Genomic DNA, 23,608 nt, shown 5'->3' with positions numbered 1-23,608 from the left:
GAATGAAAATGGATTACTGCAACAAGTTATGCCTGGAAATGTTCTGAAGTAAGCAGTTTTAATACTCATTTCTATTACATGTTAAGCTTCTTCCCCTTAAAGCAGGGTAATGAAGCACAGACTTTCCGCACTGAAACCTTTTGAGTTTCAGATTGCTGAAGTGTGGTCAGAGGCTTGAACTGCAGATTGTTCAATAGGCTTTGGATGAAGCTCTTGCATATTTATGAAGGTGTTCCTATGAATCTTGTTGCTATTGTAGTTAAATGCCCTTATAGCAGTAAAGACAGTTCATTCAGAGCTCTGGAGGTCTCTCAGTATATGAAAGACATCAGCCATGCACTACCAGAGTGGGGAAATCACAGATGAGTACCAACTCCCTGCCCAGTTTTTTACCACCTCTAAAGTGAGCTGATTTTTTATTCTCCTTATGGGTTTAGCATAAAAAAGTTAGCAAAAAAAAGCCAGAATAATAACAGCTAATCCCTAGTTGGCCGAGCCTGCATTGTTTTCTGGCATAAGATACCACAGTTCTGCTCAGAGGTAAAGATTCCATATTACATTTTAGGCTGAAGTCCCATACTTCACGCTGAGTTTGATTCTCCCCCTCACTCCCACTTTTATTCCACTGACAGCCAGTGAGTTGGAAAAAGAGAAAAATAGGGATATTCCTGACTTGAAGACATATTTGCAAAATAATTTTACAGGACATTGCAAGAAAAAAGATAGTCATCAAGTTAGCAGAGCAACTGCTCATGTATAGTTTAAAGGCATCACGCTGGAAGTCCCACAACAGGAGTTGGAACTAACTCACTGAGTGCGTGCACAAATGTTATGTGTGTATGTGTTCCCCTTGTGGACTTGAACTCTGGCTCAGTTTAGCAAATTTTTCCAGAAATAAAACTGGACCAGCAATGACAGGTTCTGCTTCAGCCCTGCTAGCCTAGAAATGCCCTGAACTAAGAAGTTTTCATAATAATTTCTATTCAGTATTAAGAAATTCTGGGCAGGAAATAATGTAATAAATCAAGCTTGCAAATCTAGCCAATTATAAATAAATCTGTTTTTCAAAGGGCATGTCTGCAGTTCAAACAAGAAGTTCTGAGAATCTGAGAAATACAAAGTTGCCCTTCAGATGGATATTAATGTGGCGCTCAATCTGGGACTTGTGTTGATTGTCACTGCTCAGGGGAAGAAAGTTTTGGATCAGAGCCACTGTTTCAACTGGGCACAAAATCCTGTTTTACAATCAGGATGAAGAGCTGTTGTACTCTTAAAACTACTGTGGAGAGAACAAGCTTTAGGCTGTACAACAAACTGGAGCTGGACTGGTGTCTCTGATACAGGGACTCACAACCCCTGCCGAAGTGATATCTGCCCTTCAAGTTCACTAAAACCTTATGATGACAGTTTGCAGCCTCAGCATTTTTCTGGCACAGCCTGCCAACATTATACTGTGACAGGCAGTCTTGCGTAGCACCAAGCGCCAGGCAGGATCCTCCTATGTCCCAAGGAATTTAGGTGCAAGCACATCACAGTCAGCAACTATAATTGAAAATCATAAGATGATTTTTACAATGGCAAGGCAATTTGTAACTGTGCTGGTAACAACAGCAGGTCCAGTGACATGAGCAATCAATGTACTTGTTTGGCACTTGATTCAAACACAACTTGCAACTGTTTATTAAATATAACTACTGAAGTGACTGAGATCCACCTTCTAACATATTAAGCATATGGCTGGCTAGCTCAGTGGTTTGCTGTTGCTTGTTGCCTTCTCTACCACTGATCCACTGGAACTGATTTGCAGATCCTCCTTAGTATCTGCCCCATCAGTCCAGCATTCCCAGCCAGCCAGGGTTCTCTGCAGTTACTACTTGTAAACTCTGACCAGCACAGCAGACATAATACATTGAGAATCAGTGGTTCAGCCAAAGCTCTAGAAGCAAACAGCAAACACCCAGGAGCAGAAGGAACTCAAGAGAAATTCCTATTTCTCAGGTTTCCCTCAGGGAAAGAATAAATGTAACCTCATTCTGAAACCACCCTTGATTTAAAAAGAAGCAACTAAACCAATTTAAAAGCTACAACTTCTGCATGAGAATTTAGAGAAGCATTAAAATCTTGGGTGTGGGAAAAAGGCAACTCCTATCCTTATATGCAAATTGCATTAGAAGTAATCTTCCCACATAAAAAAGATTGAATTTTTCAGGTTCAGTCATACATAACCACCCAATTTATTGCGTGGGCCAACACAGCAGAGCCCACAGATGTGGAAACAAAGCCATATCTAATTCATTCTTTGATAATACAGAAATCCAGAGGCTGTCATTCTATAAGAAGCAACATTTAAACAGAATTAAGTTCCAAGGGTTTATAAACAGATGACAAGAGAAAGAAAAGAGGCCTTTGTGATTATTCATATTCACTTATCCATTTTATTCACACTTTTCTTCATTTTTGGCTGGATTTGGGTTCACATGTTCATATTCTGCCAGAGTAAGAACGAGTTTCTACTTTATTCTTGCATGCTTGTACTCTTATTGATGGAGGAGAACAAAAACCTTAACTTTTTTTTAGTCAGTGCTCTACAGCAGGTCATTATTGAAATGCCTGATTTTCTCCAGTAGAATTGCAAATATTGTCCTGATAGATAGCTTATTGAGCATTTCCAGGGGAAAGATTTGCCAGGTTTTGTAGAAGATGGAAATAGTACAACAGGAGATGATTGCAAAGGCCATTATAAGCCAAAATTCATCAAGGCAGCTCTCCTTCAGCTTCCTCAGAACAACATGCTTGAGAAACTAAAAGTAAATTCAACAAAGCCTGCCTGCTAGACCCATTCTCTTCTTCTAGACTATGAAGCACTAAACTGTAAGAGCAATTCATTGGCACTTGTGACACATTACATTTGACTGTGATCCTTTGTCAGCTCTGGTGACTTCATGACATGCTTGATATTGGCACTCAGACCTACCCTCTGTTGGGTGTATAAGCTTCCTTCTCTCAGACAGGCTTCTTTTGTTGACAGAAGGCAGTCCTCTGTTGTCTGAATCAATGGGGATCCAGCTGCAGTGCTTTGCTATTAACAGTGCCAGCACAGATACTCTGGTGCTTCAGGCAGTCACATAATCTGCGCTATCAAGCAACTGACTTCATCCACAGTTCAAATACTTGAGAAAGACTGCATGTCCCCAAGCCACTGCTGAAACTGCTTTGTCAATATGGTATTCCAACCTGCTGCTCAGTGTGTAAGAGGAGTGTGTGCAGGCTCTATAAGAAGACACTTGGGATGACAGAGCAAAATAGCTAAAATGCCTGCATCCCCTGTCCTGGATCTTCACAGTAAGTGGAAACTTTACCATGGTCTTCAGTGAGAACCACACACCTGTTTTGGTGTGGACTCTCAAAACTGCCCAGCTAGTGCAGACATCTTGCCATCTTCACACAGCACTAAACCCTCTGTGCCACCTTACACACCTCAGGCTTTTAGGTCTGCTAAGGAACTATGTGGACACAGATGACATCCTAGTAACTCTAAGAGAACTCTTAGGAGTCTCTAAACTGCTCTTCTGAATGTCTTATTTTTGCTAAGTCCCCTAGTTACAATGTGCTTCCCCCCCAGCAAATGGAGGTGCTCTGTGTGCTACTGGTCAAAGACATACCTGCAGTAGACAGTTTGTCTAGTTGGGAGTAACAGCAGGTATTGTTTCTGCTGAAAGACTAGAACAAAGTATCTCTACAGTGGTGCCAATCTCTGTTGGATCATAAAGTGGAAAACTGATAGCTCAGGGCATAGGAGTGGAGTTCTAATAACACAAATACAGGTTCTTTCACACAATAAAGATATCCCCATTTCCTTGCCACTCTCTGCCACAAAAATGTTACCTGGCATGATGAGAGCAGTTTAAGCATTTGGCTATTACACTTATGAGTCATTAGGTTCTCCACCCCACTCCTTTCTGTGCACTAAGAAGAGGTCATGCTGGGGGAAAAGCTACTTCTTTCATCTCAGAACAATGATACTCATCAACAAGAAAACAAAATTAAGATTTGTTATCCACAGAACATGAGGTAGATGAGGATGAAGAGTTCAAACAGCACTTCAGCTGTTCAGCCTGACACAGTTCAAAAGTACCTGACCATCAGAAACCAGTAATTCAGTACTTTCTGAAATAGCACATTTCAATACCATTCTGAAAGCACCATACTATTCTGAAATAGTACATTTCTGAAATGTTATCTCCCCAGAAGGCATCTAGGTTTCAATACACTCTAAAAAAAGACGGATTCATTTTGAGCATTAGGCCCAGGAGCTTGGTGCAGACATCAGAAAAGCTATTACAATCATCATGCTAAAAGGCTGGGCTAAATTGAAAGACAACTTAGAACTGATTCTGTTACAATGCCTTCTACATGACTGAGGAAAAACAGTCAAGCTCTTGCCTAAATAATACAGTTATTATTACACCTTTCGCATTTTTCTTCTGGTGTTTTATAGCTCAGAAAAGGGAAAGAAAAAAAAAAGACAGCTAAAAAAAAGGAGCCAGAAATAGCTGAACTACAAGAGAATGAAATCCCAGCAACATGTAAATATCTAGACTTTTTTTTCCCCAATGCTTTCCGTTGTTTTAACCTGACTTCTGTCATAGCCTTGGCAGAAGAAAAACATCACTGCTGGAAGCTGTATGGAGGACTGAAAGCCTCTAAAAATGAATACACACTGGTAGAAACACAGATGATGCCTGTTTGTAGAGAATTAACGGAACAAAGGCCATTCATTTCTCTACTTTGCCATCAAACAGGCAAATGACAAGCACTTCAGTCCTCTTGTGTGAATGCAAAAGAGCAACACAGGTAAAAGTATCTTTCTGGAAATCATTGTCTTTCAGAGTTTTCACAGTTAGATAATACGTCAAATTAAAACACAGAAAAATGGGATCTTGTCAAAATAAGCACATGGTCCCCAGTGTTACCAGTAGCAAACATGGATGAGAATAGTCTCTAATATTAGAGTAATCAATGTTACAGAGTGGAAAATTGCAGGCCATTTTCTTCCAGGGCCTCAGACAGGATGGGAAAGAGTCCTGACCTTCTTCCTCAAAGCTGGAGCTGACTTGAAGGGTCTGAGGAGGGCATGCAAAGAAATCAGGTCCCAAGCTAAGGAACAGCCATGGGTTCAGGTGCCAATTTCTGCAGCAGTGCACCAGGCACATCCCACAGGGACAGCTGGGGCCCAAGGCAGCTTCATGAGCCTTCAAGAGCGTGCTGAGGTGACCACCTAATCTACGTTCTTTAAAATCTGCATCAAGCAGGCTTAATGTTCCAGTGAGTACAATATCCATGCACGAAACACACTGAACACAGTGTTAAGTGACACTGTAATCCTGATTAGCTCTGTACTTTGGGCTGAGCTGGAAACAGGAAAGGATCCGTGCAACAACACTCTGTAGATGGAAGGAAGAAAGAGTAACTGTCTGTCCTGAAATCATAATAGACCAGCAATATAACACAGTCATCTATTTAAAAGAGAACAGATTTTTCCACTCTTCTGACATTGTGCACCAGCCAATATAACCTCTGTCTCTTATGAAAAAAATTAGAAGCACACACATGTATATATGGCCTTATAAATACATGTATATATAGCACATAAAAATTTGGTAACTATACAGTTATAAGATATATCTTTCACTTGTAAAAAAGTCTGTGAAGTAGGATATGGGAAAAGATCAGGTGTGTAAGTTTCAAATCCCTGTATAATGACAGATGTTCCCATTTATCACATTTTTTATTTATATGCTATTATTTCACCTATTAAATCACCAAACCCTACCAAACAAAACCAGACCATCCAGAAGGTAATTTTTCCCTTACATTAAAAATATTTTTAGAATTGGTGAATCTCAATTTACAATCAATTTCTTTGCCTATCAGATTTATAACAGCAGATAAGTAATGTAAAAATAGTAAGCAACAGTACTTAATGCTAATATTTAAAACAAATATGTTTTATTTGTGAAAAAGCTGTATGAAACTATCCTCAATACACTTCTTGCAAGATATTCTTAACCCAGTGCCTCAGTCTGAAATGAACAATAGCTTTGGAAATTCGACTGAGTTTTATTGGCTACAATTCTATTGCAATACTGACTTCAAAAATAAAGAAGCTGGAGCAAGCCATTCCACTTTATCAAATCATTTCTATTTTTTTTAAAAAACAGTGGTTTTCAGCCTGTGTCCATAGTATACTGGGGTCCACAGACTGACCACTTTAGTTACGGGTACTATTCACTGTCTGTGAAAGGTAACTAAGGAAACTAATCTTGTTGCCAGCTGACTTGAATTCACTATGTAGCTCAGCAGGAAAAAGTCTCAGGAATCAATAAATCAGAATAGTTATAAACTACCCCTAGTAGTATTTGGTAGTATATCTATAGTAGAACAATTAAATACTATCATAAAGAGTAGACATTAAGACAAGCATTTCTAGGATGTAGCTCTCTAATTAACAACCTGTAAATTTGAAACAATATAATGGAGAAAGATGGGCAGTTTTGGGAGAAGAAACAAAAGTGCTTTTTCCAACCCTGAACAAACTTTTGTAGTAACAAACTTACTTAAAGACTTTCTTAGGAATCACCAGCTTTTTTATAATTGAATCTAATCCTGTTATTAGAGCTATAATATGATTCATTCTGTTATTCTATCATATATATGAAATAATTTCATGGTCCAAAAACAACAACAATAATAGTAGTAGTAATAATGAAGATGTTCATACAATTAGGATCAGAGTTGGTTTTTCAACAGCAGGATAGTCTGAGACTTCTCTAAAATTATTCCAGATTTATGATGAAATAGCAGAAAGCAAAAGCAGACCTCTTTTATCTTGATTTGTTCAGAGAAATTTAAAGGAGTCAATAGATCTTATGTACCTGCATGTATAAGAGACTAGTTGGTGTTTAACACATCGCAGACACATATCCATTTCTTGTGATAGTAAGACTGTTTTTGACTCTTTAATAGGCAACATTCAACTAAATGTTGTTATTGATTCTAGCAATATTATTTTTTTTAGTTTTTTGCAATAAAATTTACACTGTCTTTCAGAGACAGTGATTACACCTTTTGCCTTTGATTGAGAACTTACACAGTTGCACCCTTTCAGCAGTTAGCTGTTATGCACTTCACTGTGGCTTGTATTGCAGGCCAAAAAAAAAAAAAAAAGTAAAGAGTAAATGTCCATGAGAATGGAGGGGAGGCAGTGATTCTGTGTGGATAGGGAAACTGCTGTATTTTCACTTTCCTGGTTCTTGTGAAGCTGAGATCCCTGGGCTGGGGAGGAGGAAAGTATAGCAGAAGAGGAGGGCCATTCTACATGTGTAAGTCAAAGAGACTACCCAGACTGCAAGCACCTCGTCCATGAATGTGACTTCAGGGAAGCAATACTCATTTACATCAGGTGAGGATTTGGCTATGATATTGATGGCACCCGCTTTTTGGAAACACTGTACAGTATCTTACTGTCTGGTTGCATATTTAATAAACCCCATAATAGTTATTTTAAAAAAAATCCTGAACTGGCACTATACAACAACTCAAAGATTCTGCCATTAGTACTGGAATAGAAGAAGCCTGGATATCCCTGATCTCCCATCTGAGAAAGCAAAGATTGATTTTTTTGCTCTTCCTTGCCAGAGTTAACAAAAGGAACATTTGTGGAATTCACACAAACAGGAGGCAAAAATTAAATTGAGAGAGAACCAAGTATGAAGACTATGATAACAGGAAGAACAAGTGAAAGGGATAAGGAAAACAGAAAAAGCCAAAAATGAAAATGGAATATTTCCCCTTCAGCAGAAACAGAGAGAGAAATCCAACATTTTTTTGACTGTGGCAGGGAAACTGGATAACAGGAAGGAGGTTTTGTTTTCATTAGTAAAAGTCTCGGTAGGTTTCATGGATTATTGGTGTTTGGGGCATAGGCCTTTCAGAGTATAAGGGGTCATGCTCCTCTACCTAGTGTTGCAACCTGGCTGGCATTTGTCTAGAACCAGAAGTGTGAAAGTGTGAGAGAAGAGAGAGCTGCACTAATAGGTGTGGGGGGAGCTTGAGTGAACAAGCAAGGGAGACACCCCATCAGAGATATGTCAGGCAGTGATGAGGACACATCAGGAAACTCACAGTGCACAACCAAGTGACTCAGGTGAGAGAGGATAAAAAATGTGTGGTGACAGAGAACAAAACAGATGTATTGGCAATCACAGAAGTGGAGAAGTCGTCCACGCATTTACCAAATTGCAGTATGATTTTGGTGAGCACCATATAAGGCTGGTTCTTCACCAGGATGTTGTATAATGAAATAAATGAAATTTGACAGAAATTTTCTTCAGGTGAATTTTCAACAATCCTCTGATAGTACTGTGGTCTGGAATAATCCCTCTGGAGCAGAAGCCCCTTGGAAAACATAGGGTGGTGGCAGCTGTCTATCTGACCCCTCAGATGACTGAGAAATGGATGTTCCAGAAATCAGATCAAATCCTTGTTAGAAGCAAGGGCTTTCAATTTAACTATCACATTATTGTCATATGCAGAAATTGCTTATACCCTCAAAAGCCCAATAATGGATTTAAAGTACAGGAATTTAATTTAAAAACAGGGAAAATAAATTGGAAGTTTTAAAATGTGTTGTTCTATGGATCCCTACAGACATTTCCTAATTAAAACCCTGTTTCTATTAAAGAACATTCTATTGACTTCACCATGGTGGTTCAAGCTAGTTGCATTATATCAATGGGGCATACAGTACCATGAGGTAACTCAAAATGAGACCTAAAGATTACATCTGAGAACTAATTTCTATTTCTTTAAAAAAGGAGAAGGAAAAAGGGGCCCAAATAACACAGATATCCATATAGAAAGGAATTTAAAATGGTTAAGAGGAACAAGACAATTAAGAAGTAATAAAAAGAACTGTAAAAAGAGTTTTTAATTTGAGAAATGGCGTTGCTCAATCTCTGTCACTTATGGATTTAAAAACAATGCTCAGAAATTAATTCCCATTAATTTCTTAGGTGTTTTACACAGACAGCAATGGCAAGATATAGCCCATCTCTTCATGGAAGATAAAACATTTATGTAATATGGGGACAGGCAATACACACACAGTTTGCATGATTCCTGAACTGGCACAGTCATGTGTACTGTCTTATGCCATGAAGTGTGTCTGAATCAGTAACTGCATAACCTCTCTCATACCCTACCTCTGTAAATAAAAATAAACATCTTTTTAAGAGTATCTAACAATACTCCTCATTGAATCAAAGATTCAGGGATACAGCTTGTTCTACACACAAAGGTGGCTTTGCTTGTCCTGAAAACAATCAGAAGTCTCTTCTGACTTTAACTGGTAGGTGGCCAGCACGTAAAACAAAGACTTCAGCTCAATAACTAGTAATTAAACAAAGACTCACATTATGCCACTAAGCTACTGTTAATTCTAAACCTCCAAACAACATGAAAAATGAAGGGATAAATATGAGACAGGGATCCTGTAATTTCCAAATGTTGCATCTTGTGAATAAATACATATTTGCCAATGAGAGTGAAAACCAGCACCCTTTAATCAAGAGAGAGTACTGAGGCACATAGATGACAATAAAACCAGCTCTTCATTTCTGCCATTAATAACCTCAGAACAGCTTGTGAGCACACAACAGGCCACAGGCTGGCCCAAATCTCACATACTAAGAAATATCCCTGTGGTTAGTTCAGAAAGTTGACACAATTGCTTGAGCCACTGGGAAAAATGCACTGTCTATGTAAGCATACACTGATCTTAATGTCACTTTTACTAATTCAGGATTCTTGCACAGACTGTAATTGAGTAGACATGTTTATATGTTTTATAAAATGTTCTAGATGAACGACATTAAATTCTTTCTTGGTTGCCAACTGCAGTGTAAAAATATCACACCTAGGGGTGTATACTATATATGGTACATACTATATAACATACTATGGAAGTCCATATACTTCTCTGTAATAAAGACCCAGTCATATAATACTTGGATCAATGCAAGCCCACTAGAATGGCAAACTTAAAATTGCTTCCAGTAGTTTTGCTCTGAGCAATCCAGAAAATATACCTCTTCATCCCTGAGATGGTGTAATTACTTCTTGCAAAGAACGTGCTAACAAACATAATTTCACTTATTTTTAATATTCAGGACCTTAGACTGAATATAAATCTCAGGAAACTGCTTTTTTTTGCAGTTGTGACAAACCATACCTTTGTATTATTACAGCTGTCTACTGCACTGCCCCAAATCATGCAGTTCCAGAGACATCTCATGAAAATATTGTTGAACCCCCCAGGATCACATGAACTCTCACAATGTATGCGGACCTGTGACTGTTATGTTTAGAACATGTTGACGATTTTAGGTAAGTGGTAGCCTGCAGCTACTACAACAAATGCATAGAAATAACTTCTAAGATCATATTTTGTCTCCTCTGAAATTTACATGCATTCACTATGCTTACAGAAGAAAGCTTAGTCACACAAATGTTACAGAGCAAGAATGCTCCACTTTGTTCTTCCATTATACTACGGGTTCCCATTGTTTTAAAAGACCCTTTATAGAGGCCTTAAAAGAATGTTGTTTTCAAAGAACGTTCACCATTAATTCTAGCAGATTTCACACTGTTTACCTTTCTGGACTACTTAGGTAGTATTAGCTACTGCTGTGATAGACAGTAAAGTAGCTACTGTCCTAAAGCATACAATTAGGGCAAATCTAGTTATAAACTTTCTAATGCAGTACCTCTACTGTCATAAAGATATGGCTGTCTAGCACGGATGCATTTTGACAAGAATACTTTGAGTTGCTTTAAATTTAACACGCCAAAAAATATAAAATTATTCCCTGTGAGGAACGTAACGTGAGCATTTGTATTTACATTTTTTTTTGGTCATCCTCAAAAATGATGCCATATTGTAAGGTATATAGAAAATGTTGAAGAAACTGAATGCTGAAGATCGTAAAAAATATACATTGTGTTTATGCATTAAAAATTATTCTACCATTCTACGGTATATAAGGAAAGGGTTAGTTTAAGTGAAATTCCTCAGGGACGCTAGTGCTAGTGTACGTGTCTGTTTTCAAAATACTTACCTTAGTCACAGAGATAGTTAAGAAATAACATCAGTCTTCATAGTTGTAATAGTTCAGCCAACTTCAGCTTTCCAGGAGTAAGAAGTGTCATAAGAATGCAAATGAGTTTGTTTTAGTAGTGGATGCTTATGAGCTCTGTTCCCACGGGAAGGTTTTCTAGGAGAGGTATGCTCCATATTTGGACCAAAACAGCAATCAACCTGACACAGAGCCTGAATGCACTGATCCTAATTTCCAGGTCACTATAGGCAGAATACTTCGAATAATTTTCCCATACAGATTCATGTGTCTCCAGTTAAGTTTCTAAAAGATTAAATAACACAAAAGAAGACTGAATTAGTCTGTCTCACTATGCAATCTGTAGTCTTGAGAAACTTGTGCATTTGGCTGAGGTCAAGAGGTCTAGATGATTGTCTTCTTCAGATCACAAATGAGATTAGCCCAGTAACTGCCTACTCTGTTTCATTTACTGCTGGACTGCTTCTGGCTCGGAACAGAAAATCAAAGAGAAAGGAAACAGGGAGGAAAGCTTCCAAAGGCACATAATGTGGCTGAAAATACACTAGAAAGCCAAAACCACATCAAGTCTACATAGATTTGAAGGAGACTGGGCACTGAAATATGAATCTGGACTCAATCTTTTCTGAGATTCAGGTGTGTTCAGTAGTTAACAGAGATAGAGCAAATGTCCTCTCCTCCATCGACCTGTAGTCTACATGTAGTTCAGGAGCCTAAAGTCTGACATAGATCGGTTCAAAAGAGTAGCAATATATAAGAAAAGCACAAAGGTAATATAAAAATAAATGAGGATGCCAATAAATTGGTTGAATGATCAATAGATCTTCATGCACAGTGAAATGAATGGTTACAAAATTCCCCGTATCTCACTTTTAACAAACAGAGAAGCTGAGGCCCAAGGAGATATTGTAGCTTGCTTAGTCTTGTAGCAAATAATAGCAGATTTTCCAGTTTAGTACCTTATCTACTGCTATGTGGTTTGTGACTTACAGAGAGCAATAATCCTCAAAGATAGTGTAATTCCATAGACTTGGAAAACTTGGGTGTATCAAAATTAAAAACTAAAACATTATTTTTTTATGGTGTTTTCAAATGAGATCTGCTACTGCAGCTAACTAACACAATAGCTCTAGTGCTGAGAATACATTCCTCATAAAAACCCCAAGGAAACACCATAAAGTGAGAAAATAACCTTTGCATTTGTATACCTCTTACAAACAAGGTAGAAGTAGTCAACTTAAAAGAATGAAAACAGACTATTAAAATGAAGACTCTAAAATGATACAAGTATGGAGGCGGAGAGAGAGCGCATGAAAGAGATCTGACGGGAGAAGTCATGAGGAAAGGCATTGGGTAGGGCTTCTCTCCTTACCTGGCACAAGCCACTGATGCACATGTCCAGGGATTCAGTGTAGCACCGGGTCCCATCCAGAACCTTTGGTGCCAGCTCCACAACCAAAGCTGCTCCTCTGGCCTGGCACTTCAGAGAACATGGGTTGTCAGGGTCATTAGAGACAGGAAGCCACTCATAAAACTGTCCCTGGTACTTGACATCATTGTGAGCTGAGCACTGCTGGGCACGAAAATCACCTGCTTCTGGCGGACAGTCCTGTGGAAAAGAGGAAAAGGTCAGCAGGTCTATTCAAGACAGCCAGTTGCAGTGCCATGCATCTGTCTGCACTCCACAGCTGCCAGATGTAGAGAGTTTTTCTGTTTAGACAAAGAAGACTGATTTAAATAGCTACAGGTACACATAATTGAACTCTATAGTCATACTCTTCTTTCTTCTTTCCATAAAAGTATTGAAAGAACATCAAGATCATGTGTAAATATGTTTGGGACATAAGAAATTCACTGTATGTGTCTTAATCACGGCCCTGAAATGCTCTTGCTGAATCTCTTTTCACTTGTGCATGTATGTGGGGAAATGTGTGTACACAGCCACTCTCTTGCAGCCAAATTTTCCTTTGTTTGAAGAGAAAGAGAAAAGTATTACATGATTTAATTGTTTATTTATTTAAGCTCTCTTCACCAGCTTTTTTTCTCCTCGATGACCTAAATCAGTTGGTAGGGCAACAAGAATCAGAAAAATGTGATACACATTTACTTTAATTTAAGATTTCTTAACTCGCATAATTAGCAACTTACTATTATTTTACTGGGAGGACCTTTAAAATGCCCCTTTGTTAATTATTCGGGAGGTTTGTGAAACATATAAACCCTACTCTGAACCTAGTACACCTGATATAAAAAACAAGGACCACTCATACTACTTAAAGTCTCTTGATGAGAATGTGAGGCTTTTCTTACCCACATATACATTCTTGCCATCATGTAGCACTGAAAACCATGAGTCAGGTTCTCAAGAGAGCAAGATCTTCAAAATCACGACTTCAGACAAAATAAACATGAGTTCTTTTTATTTCCTTTCCAGTTTTTGATCCTTGAAGAATGGTATTTCAAGTTTTTCTGTGCAAGAAACCACAAAGGCTAGAGATTGTGTTTTTTAGAGGTAACCTGAATTTCTCACATAATTACAGGAATACAGGAACTAAGCTTTAGGAAAAACATTAAGCATCATGAGGACTGTGACAAAAAGACATCAAACAGGAGGCGCTAGAAGCCATTGCGCAGCAGGAAAACTATGACATAGTTGCCATCACAGAAACATGGTGGGATGACTCACACAACTGGAATGCTGCAATGGATGGCTATAAACACTTGAGAAGGCATAGGTGAGGAAGGAGAGGCAGTAGGATAGCCCTGTATGTTAGGAAGTGTTTTGACTCTCTAGAGGTTGATGATGGTGATGAAAGGGTTGAGTATTTATGGGTAAGAATCAGGGGAAAGACCAACAAGGCAGATATCATGGTAAGAGTGTTACAGACAACCCAACCAGGATGAAGAGACAGATGAAATATTCTACAAGCAGCTGGGAGAACTCTCAGAATCACTAGCCCTTGTTCTCCTTGGTGACTTCAACTTACCAAATGTCTGTTGGAAATACAGTGCAGCAGAGAGGAACCAGTCCAGAAGGTTCCTGGAGTGTGTGGAAGATAATTTCCTGACACAGTTGGTAAGTGAGCCAACTAGGGAAGCTACCCCACTGGACCTGCTCTTTGTGAACAGAGAAGGACTTAGGGGTAATGTGATGGTTGAAGGCCATCTTGGGCATAGCAATCAAGAGTTTTCGATTCTCGGAGAAATAAGGAGCGGGGTCAGCTGAACTGCTACCTTGGACTTCTGGAGGGCTTTGGGCCTGTTTAGGAGACTAGCTGACAGAGTCCCTTGGGAGGTAGTCCTGAAGGGCAAATTGGTCCAGGAAGGCTGGACATTCTTCAAAAAGGAAATCTTAAAGGCACAGGAGCAGGCTGTCCCAATGTGCCAAAAGACAAGTTGGCAGGGAAAGCAACCTGACCTGGCTGAACAGAGAGCTTTGGTTGGAACTTAGGGAAAAAAAAAGAGTTTATGACCTTTGGAAGAAGAGGCAGGCCCATCAGAAGGACTACAAGGATGTTGTGAGGTTATGCAGGGAGAAAATTTGAACGGCCGAAGCCAAACTAGAGCTTAATTTGGCTACTGCCATAAAAGACAAGAAAAAATGTTTCTATAAACACGTTAGCAACAAAAGGAATACTAAGGAGAATCTCCATCTGTTATTGGATGCAGGGGAAAACATAGTGACAAAGGGTGAGGAAAAGGCTGAGGTACTTAGATGCAAAGAAGGGCAACAAGGCTGGTGAAGGGTCTAAAGAACAAGTCCTATGAGAAGCAGCTGAGAGAACTGGGGTTACTTAGCCTAGAGAAAAGGAGGCTCAGGGGAGACCCTATTGCTCTCTATAACTACCTGAAAGGATGTTGTAGTGAGGTGGCTGTTGGTCTCTTCTCCCAAGTAACAAGCGATAGGACAAGAGAAAATGGCCTAAAGTTGTGCTAGGGGAGGTTTAGATTGGACATGAGGAAACATTTCTTCACTGAAAGGGTTGTCAAGCATTGGAACAGGCTACCCAGGGAAGTGGTTGACTCACCATCCCTGGAGTTATTTAAAAGACATGTGAATGTGGCACTTAGGGACATGGTTTAGCCATGGACTTGGCAGAGTTAGGTTAACGGTTGGACTCGATGATCATAAAGGTCTTTTCTAACCTAAACAACTCTATGATTCTATGAAAAAACGCAAATGTTGGCAATACAGCTGCCTCAGACTATTAAGGTCCCATAGTCCTCCATCTTGCTGCTGTAAAAAAATCTGCTCCTCAATGATACCTGGTCAAATACCAGGTGAAATGAATACCTGTTACACCCTTTGCTTGAGGACTGTAACATTTTTTAGTAGAGAATCATAAATGTCGATTATAGAATCACAGAATCACAGAATCGTCTAGGTTGGAAAAGACCTTGAAGATCATCTAGTCCAACCATTAACCTAACATTGACAGTTCTCAACTACACCATATTCACGAGTGCTATGTTGACTCTACTCTTAAACAGCTCCAGGGATGGGGACTCCACCACTTCCCTGGGCAGCTCATTCCAACACCTAACAACACGTTCTGTAAAGAAATACTTCCTAATATCTAGTCTAAACCTTCCCTGGGGCAACTTGAGGCCATTACCTCTTGTCCTATCGCTTGTTACTTGGTTAAAGAGACTCATCCCCAGCTCTCTGCAACCTCCTTTCAGGTAGCTGTAGAGGGCGATGAGGTCTCCCCTCAGCCTCCTCTTCTCCAGACTAAACACGCCAGTTCCCTCAGCCGCTCCTCATACAACATGTGCTCCAGACCCTTCACCAGCTTTGTTGCCCTTCTCTGGACACGCTCGAGTCATTCAATGTCCTTTTTGTAGTGAGGGGCCCAAAACTGAACACAGGAATCGAGGTGCGGCCTCACCAGTTCCGAGTACAGGGGCAAGATCACTTCCCTGTCCCTGCTGGCCATGCTATTTTTGACACAAGCCAGGATGCCACTGGCCTTCTTGGCCACCTGGGCACACTGCTGGCTCATGTTCAGGCAGCTGTCAATCAACACCCCCAGGTCCCTCTCTGACTGGCAGCTCTCCAGCCACTCCTCCCCAAGCCTGTAGCACTGTTGGGGGTTGTTGTGGCCGGAGTGCAGCACCCGCCATTTGGCCTTATTGAAACTCCTCCAGTTGGCCTTAGCCCATCGCTCCAGCCTGTCCAGGTCTCTCTGCAGAGCCTCCCTACCCTCGAGCAGATCAACACTCCCACACAACTTAGTGTCATCTGCAAACTGACTGAGGGTGCACTCAATCCCCTCCTCTAGATCATCAATAAAGATGTTAAACAGAAGTGGCCCCAAAACCGAGCCCTGGGGGACACCACTCGTGGTTGGCCGCCAACTGGATTTAACTCCATTCACCACAACTCTTTGGGCCCGGCCATCCAGCCAGTTTTTTACCCAGCAAAGCGTGTGCCCATCCAAGCCTCGAGCAGACAGTTTTGCCAGGAGAATGCTGTGGGAAAAGGGTCAAAGGCCTCACTGAAGTCAAGGTAGACAACATCCACAGCCTTTCCCTCATCCAATAAGCAGGTTGCCCTTCGTAGAAGGAGATCAGGTTTGTCAAGCAGGACCTGCCTTTCATAAACCCCTGCTGACTGGGCCTGATCATCTGGTTGTCCCGCATGTGTTGTGTGATGGTACTCAGGATGAGCTGCTCCATCAGCTTCCTGGGCACCGACGTCAAGCTGACAGGCCTGTAATTTCCCGGATCATCCTTCTGACCCTTCTTATAGATGGGCCTCACATTGGCCACTTTCCAATCTGTCGGGACCTCCCCGGTCAGCCAGGACTGCTGGTAAATGATGGAAAGCAGCTTGGCGAGTACCCCAGCCAGCTCCTTCAGCACCCTCGGCTGTATCCCATCCGGTCCCATAGACTTGTGTATGTCTATGTGATGCAGTAGGTCACTGACTATCTCCTCCTGGATTGCGGGGGAGTCGTTCTCCCAGTCTCTGTCCTCTGGCTGAGGAGGCTTGACTCCCTCAATACAACTAGTCTTGTTATTAAAGACTGGGGCAAAGAAGGCATTAAGCACCTCAGCCTTTTCCCCATCACTTGTTAGCCTGTTTCCTCCTGCATCTAGCAGGGGATGGAGGCTCTCCCTGCTCTTTCTTTTGATGCTCACGTACTTATAGAAACATTTCTTGTTGTCCTTGATTGCTGACGTCAGATTAATTTCCAGCTGGGCTTTAGACCTCCGATTTCCACCCTGCATAGCCTCACAGCATCTTTGTAATCGTTGTGAGTGACTTGCTCGTTCTTCTAAAGGCCGTAAACTCTCCTTTTCTCCCTGAGTTGCAGCCAAAGCTCCCTGTTCAGTCAGGGTGGTCTTCTCTGTTGCTGGCTTCTCTTACAGCACCTGGGGACTGCCTGCTCCTGAGCCATTAACACTTCCTTCTTAAAGAGTGCCCAGCCTTCCTGGACCCCTATACCCTTCAGGATCATCTCCCAAGGGATCCTGTCAAGCAGGTGCCCAAACGAGACAAAGTCAGCCCTTTGGAAGTCCAGGATGTCAGTTCTGCTTCCTCCTCTCCTGGCCTGTCTAAGAACAGAGAACTCTATTATTTCATGATCGCTGTGCCCTAATTGGCCTCCAACTGCCACAGACTTGATAGGGAAGGACTTTGATGTATATACAACCATGTAATTATTCAATATCCTTATAAGATACCTGTATTCTCTGTCTTCAAACTACTTCATCTTATAGAAATTCAGTTATCATTAATGACAACCTTATACACAGATGTCCTATCCTCCCAGCTAGGAATGTCTCGCTGCTATTGAGGCAAAATAGCAGGTTTAAATAATCACCTCTGTTTCTCAGGTCTTCTTCTGCACCTTTATTCAGTAACCTATTTCTGCTTCTTTTAAATAGGGCAGATTATTACAGCTTTCAATACGAATGACATGGGGGCTGCATGTCAGTTTATAACATGAAAAGATCATTGTTTATTATTAAGATCTAAAATAAAACATGTCTTAAAAATCAAGCTTTCAAATCTCCTTTTGAAGCAAATTGGCAGAATGTGGTTATGCCCGTTTTGTTTGAAAGTTGAATAATGTTGGATCACACCCCTCCAAACATTTCTTATAGTGAACTACACACACATACAAGCCATCAGCTTAAGCCACACGTCTTCAGCTAATTTGTTTTGTAGCATAAGAGCAAATTTTCAGTTAATTTGCTTTGTATTTGAGTGTGATGCAGCGCAAAATAATGGGTCAAACTGAAGTCAAACTTCTGCTGTCTAGGTACAAGGGAATAGTGCCCCTGCTATAAAAGGTTAAATGGATTAAGGCGTAAGAGAAAAAAAGGATTTTGGCTAAACCTTGCTCTAGAAAAGTATGTATCAAAGAGCAATAATCCAGAGCTCATTCATCGTTTTTGAAAGTGGAGGTTGAAAGTCCAGTCTCGTAATTGGAATTTTACTGCTGGAGGACTTAAACAGCAGACATTTTTTCTCTTAATATGTTATGGAAGATAAAAAACCCAGTAAGTGTTGGAAGTATTTCAGTTTGATTTTAAAATCTTCAGAAAATCTTAGAGGCAATCAGGCCCTTTTTGTGATCTGGACAAACTACTGATAGAGGACAAAGACTGGAGTGAAGAGAGCAGAAAAATATGTGGAAAAATCATTATTCCTCTGTAGCTGTGTAATTAGAGAAAAACTGGTCTTTAAGTTCTGCTTTTAAACAAAGGATGAACAAAACAGTTACAGTTTGACCCAAGATCTGGTTTAGCTCTATTTTCAAATAAAGACATGCAAAGAGGAACACTGTGGCCTTACTTCCTGCCACAAAATCTTCTGCTGCATACCCTTCTCTGATATTTTCTCTCCATAACCATAAATGAATACAGTCAGGTCTATTGGCTTGGCTTAGGCTTGTTGCAGAGATCCAAGCCAACTCTCTTGTTTGGTTCAAGCTTGGCTCTACCTTCAAAACTTCCTGGCTTGCAATAGCTTTATTTTTACAAAGACAGAAAGGCCCAATAAAGCACATGACATAAAAGTTCATAATCCTGCTTTGTAGAGTATTCAATGCTATGTTTGTTGTGTTGAATTTTATTTTTAAATCAAAGAAAGAAAAAAGGTACAGTCAACATAACAGGCTTTCAGGACACGGCAGGTGACCAGGACCAACGTTAAATACTTCAAGTCTTTGATATCATGATCAAAATAAAACAATGGATTTAAATAGTAGAGCTTGTGTTTAAGTAAGTTTTCATGTGAAACTTGAAGCCATTCAAAGAATACATTCAAACAGTCAGAAACGCAGACATGCATACTTATTTTGGCATGCAGATACGAAAGACGGTCATGGTCTGGACCAACACTTCTCTACTACTGAAATCCTGAATCCTAAATCTACCCGAAGGCCTTGAAGATCCCCTTCCCTCAGAGGGGAACCTTCCCCCCAGTTAACAAAGACATTTTACCCATCATTAGACACAGGTCACTGAGACTGAAAAAGTAGGAACTGTACAGAACTTGTAACTGCTTATTAATCTCGTGTTCATGGTTTTTTTCTTGATTTTTAAACTTAGTATTTATTGTTTGTATTATATGTCAGTGGGGATCAGAGCCTCTTCATGCTGGGCTTCGTGCAATCATATAATGAAAGACAGATATAAGCTCAGAGCCTATAAATGAGCATTCTAGTTGCTGAACTAACAGATAAGGCAAAGCCAGTGTTTTGTTGCACATTTGTTCAAGCAGTAAATTGCTATTTTCTTCTAAACACTTTGCACATCTTTAGGTAAGAGAATTTGCTGTCTTGAGGCAGTCTCCCTGTGACTCATATCTGCAGTGTTGGCTCCAGGACAGGAGAAACTGTAGACTCTTGCTCCACAAAGTCTTTTCCCCTTTTAAAAAATCAGCCTGCTTTCAGTATGTGCATGGTGTCTTGGTAGAAGGGGATCCTCTACAGCTGCCAGCTAGCACTGCTTCACTGGCCTGAGTGAAGTTACATTTCACTCCACCTAAGGGTCTGATCCTGGAAACGATCTAACAGTATGCAGTTTGTTTACTTGCACAACAGACTGACAGACAATGGTGTGCCCAGACTCTGAGGCAGCCAGAAGTCACAGGTCAGTGTAGCAGTGAACCCAAGGTAGCATATCTCTGCATGGGTTATGTAGTTCTGTAAGCTATTTTTCTAACCACATCCGCGTGGCCTTTGTTTGGCTTGGAACATGTGGCAGCACTGGCATCTGGCTGCAAAACCACTAGAGTCTTGCTTCAGGTTACTACAGCTTTGGTGCTATATTCAAACCTTACCAGTTTTGTTTTCTTTTGGAAATTATCTGTGGGCCCCTGCAGACATGAGGAACTGCTGCCATTGCACTCCTTGAAGAATCAGAAAGAACTAATAAACTTGAAAGTCTCATCTAAGTCCATTTATCTTCAAGCTTCCTACACATTAAGACATTTTCGGGAAGAAAATTTCCAGTGAATAGGAAACAACTGTTCCTCCTCTAACTCTGTGAGTCCTAGATGGCTGTTTCATGACCTTTAGCTTGTGAAGGGTCTTGAGATATTCCTGAGACATTGAGCCTGTCCTGGATACCTATGATCTCCATTCATCCTATCAGGTCAAGATTTCCTTCACTGCAATGAAAATATATATCATTTTAAAGATGATCAGAAGCCCCTCTGATGTATGAAACCTATTTTGAAATAAACACAGGACTTTCATCTTCACCTCTTAGGCACCTAATGCTGGCTACATTAGTATGGCTTCATTTGCTTCCTCACATCCAAAATTTTTTTTTAAACTTGACCTCCTATTTGACCCTTCCTAAAGGCCATGGAATTTTGCCATGTTTGAATCTCATTCAAAACAATTTCTATTAATCAACAAACCAGTGGAAAAGATAAGATGAATCCCAGATGTCCCTTGATGGTGACAGGGAGATCAGATTTCATGGCACAAAAGAGGGTCAGGCTTTTTAAAGTTTACTTAGTGGGTGAAATGTGGAAGATCATATCTAAGCTGTGACAGGTAGAAACAGTTGAGGAACCTTAAAACAGTTTACAATATATGTGCTTGTATATTTGCAGAGGCCAAAAATTATTTACTATACCTGGAGATTTTCCTCTGTGCAAAAAATTACTAACTGGACTACTCTGTGCAGCATCTGACAGAACAGCTTATTGAACCAGTTCCATGAAGTACACATGGCATTTCAGCTGCACCATTTCCCTACTGAGAAAGAAAGCCTGAGGTTCTCAAGCAGGGGCTTGCCCAACACTAAATAAGAACTTCAGATAAAAGTAAAGAGATTAGGAGATCTAGGGATTTAACAGAAACTCCACTCAGCCTTGAAGTCTTGTTGAATGCCCTATTTGAATTAAGTTTCTTGCAGCCAGGCTTTTCACTAGTCTGCTCCTGTGAACTTCTAAATAGGTTATGATCAGGCTTAGCTGCTTAGGTCGAGAGGGGCTCATACTATAGCTTTCTCTGACGACCCCAAGACACTGCAATGTCTGACAGAGAAGCATGAGAGAAATAATATGAACAAAGTAAACTGGGGAATATCAGCAAATGCTTCTACTCTGTATGGAATAAACATGGAGTGAAGATGAGAGCTAAAACAGTCAATGAAGTACAAATGTATATCTCCATGAATATTTGTCATTAGAAATATTTATAAAAACTATTTTTGACAAAAAATGTTTGGGTTTTTTTTCAAAGAATGTCCTCATTTTTGGCAAATAATTCCATTCTCCTGCTGTTTTAAAATTTTTGTTTGTTCATACCTTTTAAAGTGAAGTGCTTAAACTAGATACAGTAACTTGCACTTCATCTTGAAAAACTTCCAAATATTTCAGTCAAAAACTAATACAAGTACATGGTATTAGAGTACACTTTCCTAAAAGCACCACGGGTGCCACCTTGGCAGATCAAAAAGAGATATTCAAATAAAACAAAATTATCATTATCAGCAATATTGAATTTATTCTATGAATCATCCAGAGTCCTGAAGAGTCCTGAGATGCCACTGTCATGGAAGTGATTCACATTGTTTGGTCTACAAAGATTCTTGATGCATTTACACAGAATGGCAGCAGTGGGGTTTTTTTTGTTCTATTTTTTAATATTCAAAGATTCACAGGTTCGCTTGCTGAGAAGATAGAAAATCCAGAAGTCAGTGCTGCTACCATTAGCAATATACTAAAAGCAGTTGTTTCTAAGTTCGAAGAAATAACTCCTAGATGACAGACTGGGGTTTTAAAATGCACCCATTCGGAAATAAGATGGTAGTTAATAAAATCCACCATTTTGAGGAACAGACTGTGGTGACAATAAATGATCTGAGTTTGGAAGAATTTCCACTTAAAAAGTAAACTGACATTAAGTAAATCTGGTGTTAGTAAGGAGATAGGTGTAGTGCTTATACTTTATTAAAAAAAAGTAAATTACTGCAAAATGCAAACTGGGATGTTTGATTGCAAAAGACTTCGCATGGCATTTCTGGCCACCAGAAGGTAGAAAAACTAAATCCTAATCATTTTTGTAGCTCTGAAAATATCCTACCTGGTGATGATGCTTCTCATACACAGAAGCTGACGCTTCTCATTCACAGAAGCCAATGCTTCTGAGAATTATGCACTTTTATGGAAGTTTAGGTTTGACAGTTTCCAACTGGTTGGGCTTTGGTGCCTTGAAAGAAGATAGTGTCATTTTGTTGAAAGTGAGATGGGCAATATCAGTGCTAGTGTGTACAAAAATGTAGTATGAGCTGGTAAGAAACAGGGATGGAAGTAGCTTGTCAAAAAATGGAGGATGTCGTTACAGCTGGTATTTCAGTCAAGTGAAGAAAGTGAGGTATATATAAAAAAGAGCTGCAGGTCGTGTTTACAGGTTTTGGTGCTTTGATTAATGTGGTATAGCCATTATCTACAAATTTTATCCTAGGCTTAAGGGAACTGTTCTAAACCTTGTCAAATGAGCTAGTAACATTGTGCAGCTTCCAGCATCATCTGTTTTCATGTCAAACAGCAAAATCTCAAGATCAGCTTCATATGTAGTGTTCCTCATCATGCTGGCAGGTATAAGCAAGTAAATATGAAAAGTAAAGTCCTTTGGGAATGAAGTGCCAGTCTTATGCATCTCATTTTTTTTTCTGGTCTGATTCAGAAAACAGTGGAATAAAAGGAAAAATATCAGGGAAAATAAAAATATTTTCAGTCACAAAAAGAGGGTTGATAATGGAGGAGAATGAAGAGAGAAGGCATGAAGACACATGAAGAACACATTCCAACAAACATCCTTCAGATAGTTTTTCATGTGAATAGGGGAAGAGAAAGCAAGAAACAACACAGTGACAGAAGGATTGAAAAAGAGAAAGGGCAAATGAGGTGACATGATACCCTGGTAAAAAGCTGGAGA

General features: G+C 39.9%; 1 protein-coding gene across 1 annotated transcript in view; it reads right to left on the bottom strand.

Annotated features, from left to right (window-relative positions):
* Positions 1-23,608, bottom strand: part of ADAMTSL1 (ADAMTS like 1) — a 215,875-nt gene that overhangs the window by 146,468 nt on the left and 45,799 nt on the right. Inside the window, exon 4 of the mRNA XM_074855478.1 lies at positions 12,568-12,804. Coding sequence (XP_074711579.1) covers positions 12,568-12,804 — 237 coding nt within the window. The remainder of the gene's footprint in view (positions 1-12,567; positions 12,805-23,608) is intronic.

The sequence above is a fragment of the Strix uralensis genome, chromosome Z (assembly GCF_047716275.1).
Source record: "Strix uralensis isolate ZFMK-TIS-50842 chromosome Z, bStrUra1, whole genome shotgun sequence".
Classification (NCBI taxonomy): domain Eukaryota; kingdom Metazoa; phylum Chordata; class Aves; order Strigiformes; family Strigidae; genus Strix; species Strix uralensis.
The sequence above is the reverse complement of the archived record's forward strand: the minus strand, read 5'-3'. Positions and strand labels throughout refer to the sequence as shown.